This window comes from Hermetia illucens, chromosome 2 (assembly GCF_905115235.1).
Source record: "Hermetia illucens chromosome 2, iHerIll2.2.curated.20191125, whole genome shotgun sequence".
Lineage (NCBI taxonomy): Eukaryota > Metazoa > Arthropoda > Insecta > Diptera > Stratiomyidae > Hermetia > Hermetia illucens.
The window spans coordinates 15,659,757-15,669,960 of NC_051850.1; the positions used below are offsets into that span (position 1 = coordinate 15,659,757).

The 10,204-nt window shown below is 42.3% G+C and overlaps 1 protein-coding gene across 1 annotated transcript; it reads right to left on the reverse strand.

Moving 5' to 3' along the window:
• Nucleotides 1-8,666: 8,666 nt before the first annotated feature.
• LOC119648333 lies at nucleotides 8,667-9,365 on the reverse strand. Its single transcript, XM_038050027.1, has 2 exons — nucleotides 9,239-9,365; nucleotides 8,667-9,185 (listed from the first exon to the last, which is right to left on the reverse strand). The coding sequence occupies exons 1-2, from the start codon at nucleotides 9,258-9,260 to the stop codon at nucleotides 8,767-8,769; spliced, it is 441 nt and encodes a 146-aa protein (XP_037905955.1). The 5' UTR covers nucleotides 9,261-9,365; the 3' UTR covers nucleotides 8,667-8,766.
• Between the last annotated feature and the right edge of the window lie 839 nt (nucleotides 9,366-10,204).

A 10,204-nucleotide genomic window follows, 5' to 3' on the forward strand; every position in this document is an offset into this window, starting at 1 on the left:
GTCCGGTTGTGGATAAAATCCGGCTCAACAGGTTACGTATGTATGAGGATGATCCAGCCCGGAAAGCTTGCAAGGACAATATGGTAGAAAAGGAAGACGAGGCAGACCCTGCCTAAGATGGAGCGATGGCGTAGGCCTGGACGCCAGACAACTTTTGGGGATATCGAATTGGTGGACCCCGGCCCAAAACCGGGATGTCGGGAGTTCCTTATTAAGGCAGGCCTAGACCGGATACCGGATGATGGAATTGGTAGACTGAAGGTAACAAGGTAAAAAGGTTAACAAACTTAATTGAGGATCAACTTAGAACTTGATGAAAATGATTGCCGCAGTATTCCAGTTCAGAACTACATTATGTAAGGACGCAGCAGGAATCTTGTTAGAGATAATGGAGTAACTTAAAAATTAAAGAAGCTATTCAATGCGGCAACAATCAAAGGAGTGGCGGTCATTCACGAATCTTTCGAACCATAGTTAAGAATGTACTTAAAGCGTTCAGGAACAACAAACCATCGGGAGTGGATGAAATACCTGTTTTCCTACCAAAACCAAAAAGATAGAAGAAAAGCTTTAGGTACTTCCAAACACTATATTCGTATATGGTTGATATAAGTCCTACCTGGGGCACAGTGCCTCTAAAATAAACGAATGCTACGCGGTCGGTGTCTAGCAATCCGTCGGCACTGTTCTGTGCCTGGTAATTCCATGATGAACCCTCGTCAGCTTTCTTGGAATAGTGACTTCTATTGCATACCATAACCCGTAATGGGGTTGTTAGCCTTCATTAATATGTGACCTTTCCACTGCTGCTTCCGCTTTCTCATCAATACATTCACGGGTATTTGATCCGCATGCTGACAAAGTTGTTTATGGGTTACGGTCTTAGACCAGAATACCCTCCCTGATGATACTACGCAAACTTGAATTGATGAACGCTTGCAGGCTTTGGGCCACACAGGTGATCAGTTTCCATGTTGTACTCCCACACTGTGGTGGAAGAAGCTGAACTTGATGTTGGCGTTGACATAGTTGCTAGTCCAAATTTTAGACAAAAGAGCTAAAGCGGACTGGGCGATGTTACTACGTAGAATGACATCAAGCTCGGTGCTACTGCCAGCTGAATCTTCGTTTCCTAGTTATACAGATTAATCGACGACCTCAATAGTCTTGCCATTAGAAGAGGGGGAGTACAATGGCTAATCCGACTGGTAACCACGTCCTTGTTGATATTCACCCTTAATGCCTTTATAGTTGTCTCGTTTCTATAACCCGATGAGAGGGCAGATATTATCAGTGTATTCGAGGTGTTTGAGGAAAAATGATGTAATCCATTCAGTCCCTTTACGTCCTCCAGCTAAGGCAGCACGTCAGCAGCGTCATCGACAACCAGAAGGAAAAGTTCCGGCTGCAAGATGCAACCTTGGTGAATTCCGCTTTGGACCGGCTTCCTCTAAGAATCAACCTTGATGCAGCAAGTGATATTTTTTATCATAATTTGTGGCTCTGATTATAACAGTTTGTCCCTCTGGAATACCCTTCCAACGTAAAGCATTCCACAGACATTTCCTGTTCTCGAAATCGATTCAGGTCAGGTCAGGGACATGGTCAGAACAGAAATCGGAGGAAACCAACACGCTCTTTACCTATCGAGTTCCTCAGAAGTTGCTTAATGTGTTCCAGGATGATTTTAGGTAATATCTTCACGGCAAAAAGGATCATCATCTTCTTCCCCTTTCTCGGAAAGATTTCTAATTCCCAGCATTTACAAATGGTCTGAAGTAGCAAGTTTAGAGAGATTGTCGGGACTGTAAGGAAGATTCCGTGAAGAGAACGTCGGGGTCGAGTGCTTTACTCCGTTTAAGCAGGTTGATTTTGAAGATAAATCCGCTTCTACTTGGAGGAGCAGTCCATATCTGTATGTTACGATATCTAGCCATATAATCTAAAAGAGGGGGCACTTCACCTAATCTTATATGATGCTGTATCATGATCCTTTCGCAGTGGCGCAACTGCTGCTCACAGCCATCAGGTGAGCTGTCTATTCCTTACATTCACTGATTCGTCTACACCTTTCCTGGATTAGCCAGGTCTTATAGTGTCGTTTTGGGGCGTGGTCGTGAACATCATCCGTACCAAAGACAAAGACACTTGAACAGTAAAAAAATCCGAAAACTCTATCCTTTGACGAAATATTCATATTTCCAGAGAAAAAAAAGTTTAGTAAAACAAAAGAGGAAAGTTCTGGATTTTTATTTTGGCAGCCTAGTATTTATCAATATCCTCGGTGGAATTGTTTAAAGTTTGACAAAGCAGTGGGAAAGCTAGACGTCAATTGAATCGCGGAGGCAATTATGGAAAGGGGGAGGGCAACACTCTGTTCGCCTGCTGGCAGATGCAATAGTGATTTGTAAGCGAAGGACGCCGACCATCAGATAACGATCCCTTCCATGGTCGGTGTCGGCAACTCTTCTGTTATGCACATTCAGCAGACAGCCCTTAACATACACCTGATATCCATATGGTGAATCTGATTAGATGTTCGTTGGCGGAAGGTTCTAGTCCAACTAATCTTGTGGCAGACCCAGTGAACGAGGATGGGCACGCCAATGATGAGTCCACAAACCGTTGTTGTTATGAACAGCATGTTCCGGAATCTCACAGTGAAGACTCTCACAGTAACCGGCACCCAGATCATTTGAGGGCACTTTGGAAATCGTCAGCAACAGTACAATATCAGATTTATGTATGCCTGCTTTAGGCTTTCCAAAACACGCAGTAAGGCAAAAGGGATACTGTTTAGAGTCTCACAACGTCACTTCGCCCATAGTATCCAGCTAATATCGTCAGAATGGTTGAAGAAACTGGGTTTTTGGGTGCCTATGATACTGTTGTCGAGGAACTTGCGTTTATTTCGGGAACCATAGACCGTCTTCGAAAGTCGGGAAGTCAGATCCATTCCCAGACATTGGTTTCCTTTCCGTAGGAATATATTTCCGAGACTTGCATGACGCTGGTCTATAAATTTCTATTCCTTTTGATCGCTTTTGACAATAAGAATGGAATACTTTAAGCCACCTACCAGTTGTTTATTTCAAGCATCTTCTTTGTCATCCTCCTTAGGATATTCTCTGCTCCATGTTGGGGACCAAGACTTCTCTGCGTATAACTTGGAAAAACGTTATTGGTAGATATTATTTCTGCTGCAGTAACCGATGCTTCTTCAAAAGTTGCTCTGAAGGATCCAATTCTTCAAAGTTCTCTGTATCGATAAACTGACTACGCTTTCTTCCATTTGAAGCTAGTTTTAGTCTAGTGCCTTAGCATAGTCCTAAAGATGAAGATTCTGGTTAGGTTTGTCAATTTTGCGTAATACCCCTGCAAGTAGTTTATGTTTGTAGCCTTTTGGCAATTATGGATTTTTGTCGATTCTGAGGAGAGAATTTCGAGGAGAGTGAAAGTGTCTGTGTCAATTGCTACAGCAGATTGGTCACCAGTTGGGTTTAAGCCGATCTTGAGCCTCTTTAGGATAGAGTTCAGGTGGCTTCATGACGTAGGCTCAATATTAGGAAAGGAGTGGCAGCCCCAGTTGGTCCTGAGCCGAGGGAAGTTGTTACCCTTTCGTTCGATGGACTCTTAAGCTCATCGGACAGGGGTTCCAGTAGTCAGATTTTGGCTCGAAATGGCAGATTGTACGAATCTATAAGTAACCAACCCTCCTGTATGTCTCAGAAGGATATCACTCACCGCATGTCTGGGCGTTCACAGTTCCCACCTTCTCACCAAATTTCATGTCAATCGGTATAGCCGTTTCTGAGAAAAGTGCATGTGAGCGACAGACAGACAGACATTGAACTAATTTTAATAAGGTTTGGTTTTGCAGGAGACGAGAATGTGTGTGAGCGAAGGGAGAAAGTAGAGCCATGTCCATCCCGCGGCAAAATACTTTGCAGTGATTCCGTGGGGAAGAGGACGGAAGTTGAGCGATGATTTTAGTGGTTAAAAACCTCGCACGCTGGTACATGTGTGCCCGTGTATTTGACAGATATTCGGGAAAAAAAAGAAATCGAAAGAAATTTGCCGATATGGACGATAGTGTATGCAGTCTGGGATAATACCACTTTTTAAATGCCTGTTCCAAGGTGTAACCTGCTCGTTTCAGTCAGCCTCAATTGCTAAATTCGCTGAGCTTTAAAATCTTGTAATATTCTTGAGATCGTATTGCATTACTATCTACTATCTTTTTGTGCCTTAAAAAATAAATATTGGAAAGGTTACAGTAGCCTCCAATGGAATGAGATTCTCATACTTTGTAATATACGAAACCTTATAGTATGGAGGAAGCATTGTGTTCAACGTTTATCAATGGAATATAACGAAAAGCGTATTCAATCCCAGGAAGTCCATTTGCGTAAACTGGATTTGAATGAAAGATTTTGAAGAAAATGAATTGCTGACGCAATTTCCAAACTTTAACATAATCGAAATAAGCTGTCACTCATACGAATTGGCTTTGATTCCATAACATAATAATAGGAAGCGATCAGCAGTCTCTTTATTCGCTAACATGGTGGTTCCGATAAATTGAGCCGCTACCGATAAAACATGAACAGGATTAAATGAAAGCCCGGAATAATGGGTTGGTAATTTAGGTTTTTTCTACTCGGGTCAGAAATTTTATCGACTCATTCAAGGAAGAAAAAAAACGATTAACTAAGGTGATTTTTAAGCTGTGTCATATGACATTTGTTGACGTTGCTTCAAGTTTGTTTGCTTGGTGCAGTTTCTTAGACGGAAAGTATAGTTGATGTTAGGACACCACCTGAGTGTCGTAGAGTCTAGAAGCCAATTTTGTACAATTTTCTTCTACAATTTAGTTTATAGTTTATTTATAACGTTAAAATGAAGTGGGTGAAGTGTTTTTATTTTCAAATTAACGAGTTGAATTCAATTCTTGATTGATAGCTTACTGTAAGTATAGGGGTCATCATCATCATCAACGGCGCAACAACCGGTATCCGGTCTAGGCCTGCCTCAATAAGCAACTCCAGACATCCCGGTTTTGCGCCGAGGTCCACCAATTCGATATTCCCAAAAGCTATCTGGCGTCCTAACCATCGCTCCATCTCAGGCAGGGTCTGCCTCGTCTTCTTTTTCTACCATAGATATTGCCCTTATAGACTTTCTGGGCTGGATCATCCTCATCCATATGGATTAAGTGACCTGTCCACCGTAACCTTCAACCGGATTTTATCGACAACCGGACGGTCATTGTATCGCTCATAGTTATCGTCGTTATGTAGCCCTCGGAATCGTCCATCCTAATAGGGGACCAAACATTCTTCGGAGGATTCTTCTCTCGAATGCGGCCAAGAGTTCGCAATTCTTCATGCTAAGCAACGAAGTCTCCGAGGAATACATGAAGACTGGCAAGATCATAGTCTTGTACAGTAGAAGCCCTATGACCCTATGGTGAGACGTTTCGAGCGAAACAGTTTTTGCAAGCTGAAATAGGATTTCATCGGCATAGCCGTTATAGGTTGCCATTATGTACTTCATTTTGCCTTCATTGATGTGCAGCCCAAGATCTCACACCAGTTGCCGCTTTCTCCATCTGGATGAAAGCAGTTTGTACGCCTCGGGTCGTTCTTCTCATGATGTTGAGAGTGAGGGTGGATTTGAAGAGGATCGTACCCTTCACATTTACGTTAGCATTATGAATCACTTTCTCCAGCGCCAGGTTAAAGAGGACCCATGATAGGGCACCCCCTTGGTGTAAACCGCTGTTGATGTCAAATGGTCTTGAGAGTGATCCTGCTGCTTTCATCTGGCCTCGCACATTGGTCAGCGTCGGCCTAGTGATCAATCTATCAATTTCGTTGGGATACCGAATTCTCTAATGGCGACCTACAGTTTTACCCTGGCTATGTTATCAGAGGCGGCTTTAAAGTCGATGAAAAGATGGTGCAATTGATGTCCACATTCCAAAAGTTTTTCTATCGCTTGCACCACAGAAAAAATCTGATCTGTTGCTGATTTGCCTGGAGTGAAGCCTCTTTGGTATGGGCTAATGATGTATGTGGCTATTCGGTCTAGCAAGATACCGGAGAATATTTTATACATGGTACTCAGCAACGTGATACCTCTATAACTGCTGCACTGTGTGATATCTCCCTTTTTGTATGAAACATATAATGCCTCGTTGCCAATCGTCAGGCATTGATTCGCTGTCCCATACCTTGAGCATCAGTTGATAACCATCTGGTGTAATTGGTAGCCTCCATATTTAACCAAATCGGCTGTAATTCCATCGGCTCTGACGACTTATGATTTTTTAGAAGATGAATTACACGGACTGTTTCTCCTATACTTGTTGTTGGCAGTATGTGTCCGTCGTCTTCAGTTGACGGGACCTCCAACTCGCCGATGATCTGGTTGTTCAGTAGCTCATCAAAGTACTCAACCCATCGCTCCAATATGCCCATTCTGTCGGAAATCAGATTTCCCTCTTTGTCTCGGCAGGATGATCATCGAGGTGTAGAAGGCTTCATCCTGCTGACTTGTTGGTAAAACTTTTCCACTTCACAGAATTGTTAGTTCTCCGAGGTTCCTTTTTCCGTCTGTGAAGTCGCTTTTCCGCTCGCCGGAGTTCGTGATAAGTATCTGCGCGTTCCCGCGTTCTTTGAGAATGCAACATTTCTCGGTATGCAGCATTCTTCCGTTCCGTAGCTACCTTACATTCATCGTCTAACCAGCCGTTCCGACTCCTTTTCCCAGCCGCAAAAGTCGTATGTTTGTGGTCGTATCAATGATAATGTTTTTCAGGTGATTGCGAAGATTTGTTGATGCTTCATCTCCTGGGTCTCTGGTGACTGCGGTTATTGCGACAATCATTTCGCTCTTATAGGTGTTGCGAAGGGCTATATTGTGGATGGCTTCAGTGTAAACTCTCACCCGATTGTCAGTGGGGATTCTGAGTGGTGTTGTTATTCAAGCTCGAAGCGGCATGCTAACGAGGTAGTGATCCGAATCTATATTGGCCTCCCCATATGTTCTCACATTCATCAAGGCTGAGAAGTTGCGGCGTTCTATCAGCACGTGGTTAATTTGGTTGAAAGTGGCCTCGTCTGAAGGGGCCCATGTTTTTTTGTAACCGCTTTCTGCGGAAACCACTTACTTCCAACAAACATTTCGAGTGACACTGCTAATTGAATAATCCGCACTCCGTTATCATTTGTATTTTGATGTAGGTTATAGGAGCCTGAATACTGGCACCGTCCGTACCTGGCTGTTAAAATCTCCAAGTATGCTTTTGATATCATATCTAGGACAGGCTTCGTTCCACTATCTCGTAGAAGGTATCCTTCTCCCACTCTGCAGTCTTCTCTGGAGGGGTATGAACACTGATAAGGCTTACATTTCTAAATTTGCCTCGCACGCCCAAAGTGCATAGCCAAACGCTTATGTTTTCAAAGCTGGTAACAGCAGGTTTCATTTTTTGGCTGACTAGGAAACCTACTCCGAGCACACGGTTTACTGGATGGCCGCTATAATATATGGTGTAGCGACTCTTCTCCAGGAAACCGGTCCATGTCCATTGCATCTCTTTCAACGCTGCTACGTCAGCCTTATATTGGGACAGGGTATTGGCTAACTGCTCAGCAGCTCCATCTCTGTACAGGAAACGCACTTTCCATGAGAAAATGCGCAAATCGTTATTCCGTTGTCGTTGCAGGGTTCGTCCTTGTGTTATCAGTCCAGTTCGGGGCTCCTTCCGTTTAGGGTTGTCAGCCCTACCCAACCCCCAACCTGGAGGACCAGCTGGTACAATTTGTCCGGTTTTTAGGCGCGGGAGAGTCGCCTCCATCCTTCTCCGTCTACAGCTTTTCGTTAAGAAAGATCTGCCAGCGGTCACCACCTGGAGGTGGAGATAGGGTTTGGTAGTAGAGCTGTTGGTGTTGGTTCAGCAGGCGTTTCTTAGGTTTTATGCTCCATCATGGGTAACAATCCACATTTCGCCCTGCGACCTATACTACCACTTTAAGAAGATTAATAAAAATGCGAGAATTTCTTCCTCAAACTTACACTTTAGGATCATTTTCCTGAAACGTTGACGCTGTTCATATGTATCCGCTTTGGATCGCGATTTGTGTTTATCTAAAGCCAGCTCGAATACAGATATTGAATACAAAGAAATCTAGATCAACAATGTTATCTGATAAACAATGACATTGAAAAATTCCAATAAATCCATATTAATCATGAATTCGGCTGTTCAAAAGACTTTTTATCAATTGTATATTTTCTTCGTATATTTTTCGAAGTTGCATTTATCTCTTGCTTGGTATTTAAAGCCATTCGGCGAAGAATAGTCACATATGCACGTAGGTTTTAATTTTGACCCTCCCTCCGCGGATGCTCAAATCCTTGAAGTGACAGGTCTGTTAAATATTGTCATGTTCTTTGCTGCAGTATTAGCGAAGGCTTAGTTTTATAAGGTATCTACAAGGGCTTCTTTCACGCCTTCAACATCAACTGACGCTCATACAATCTTCAAAATTAGGTCCATTCAATATTTGTAGAAGAATGCGGGGCTGTACTTATAATGAGAGGGTAGATGTAGGCAGCCTTACACAACAAGTCACACCAAAATCTAGTCAGTCACCGGATATTTTCAAATACATTTTATTATAAATTTATGAAAATGGATTCCAATATCCATGGTAATCCGCCACCAACTTATATATATTCACTAATGTTCCGAAAAATTTATGATTTTACGCAAGTATGCCCTTTAACACACATTGAATCTGCTTCATTGAATCCCCATCCATCGGGACATGTCTGTAAAACTGCAACTCCTCCCTTGACGCACGCATAATAATATTTACAGGATATTCCGCTTGGCTTGTTAGTACCTGCGGCATTTGCAGCATCGCAAACGTGTTCTGAACTAATGGGAGGAGATGATCCTTGACTGCAGTCAGGACTATAGACGCACTTTCCGGTGTTCTGGTCGAATTTATAGAATTCCTCGCAACTTAAAATGACTGTCACCCCGTTAAAGCAGTAGAAGAATTTGTAGCAATCCGTGTGCGGAAGTACGGAACCGTGTGGCATTGCTCCACAGCCCAGGATATCTTCGCCATTACAGCTCAGGAATGTTGCAAGTAAAAGGAAAATTACACCTGGAAGTAAACGCGTTAGGATTTTCTCCCTCTCAAGTCCGGTTCGAGTGTACCTTGGATCGCCTTGGTGTACATTTTGAATGCGGGGAATATACTCTTTATTACGTTTACTTCTATAACAAAACTAAACTTGAAAAATGGTCGCTCTCCCTTAAATACCCACAGGCTATCATGATTCCCTCAAACAAAGTCTTCAAATTGACTGATTTGCATCTTCTATAAATCCTAGTATTAAAGAAATCTTCAATTTCCTTTGAATTCGAAGGCTTTTCACACCATGGGATTATTTGGAATAGCTGTCTACAGTTTGGAATAAAAGGAATGCCCTTATATTTTATAAATATTAATGAAGAACCAGGTAAGAATTTTAAAAGATATCGCGCTGATATAGATCCAAATTCTACCGAAATACTACGAGTTCTCCCTCTCTGCTTATTACAGGCAGGCTCCCTGTTCCAGTGGAGCATAGAGTCCTGCCGATTCCAAAATTCAGATATCTATAATCTTTTCCCATCCTTTAAAAATCAAGCTGTCAGTAAACGCAGCTTTGGCTTCAAATTGTTCACTCATTTCTATCATACAAGCGCCATTTACTTTTCTGGCCCCACTTTCCAAATTTCCAATCAAAATTCTTTAACAACCTGGATTTACTCCCTTATTTCGTCCTGAAGTGTACTTGTTTACTTTTATTATTGAAGTCTATCAAATGATTAATTCAACATCAAAGCGAAAAAAGTTTTCTCGAAAAACAATTAAGTCGTTCTATAAATGTAGTTTAGGAAATAATCCGCCTAATGATACCAGGTGTTTATCAGTTAAATTAAATTCTGTATATTTAATAAAGTAGTTAGGGTGGGGTTAAACATTAGCCCCCAATTTTCCCAAACTTAGTGAATTGCTACGTGGAAAATACCAGAATTATAGAGAAAAATATGTTTGAAACTCTTGAAGTTTGGAGTTTTCTGTCAAGAAAAATTTGGAGACGAATTCTGCGACATAGCAGCGGACACTCGAAACCA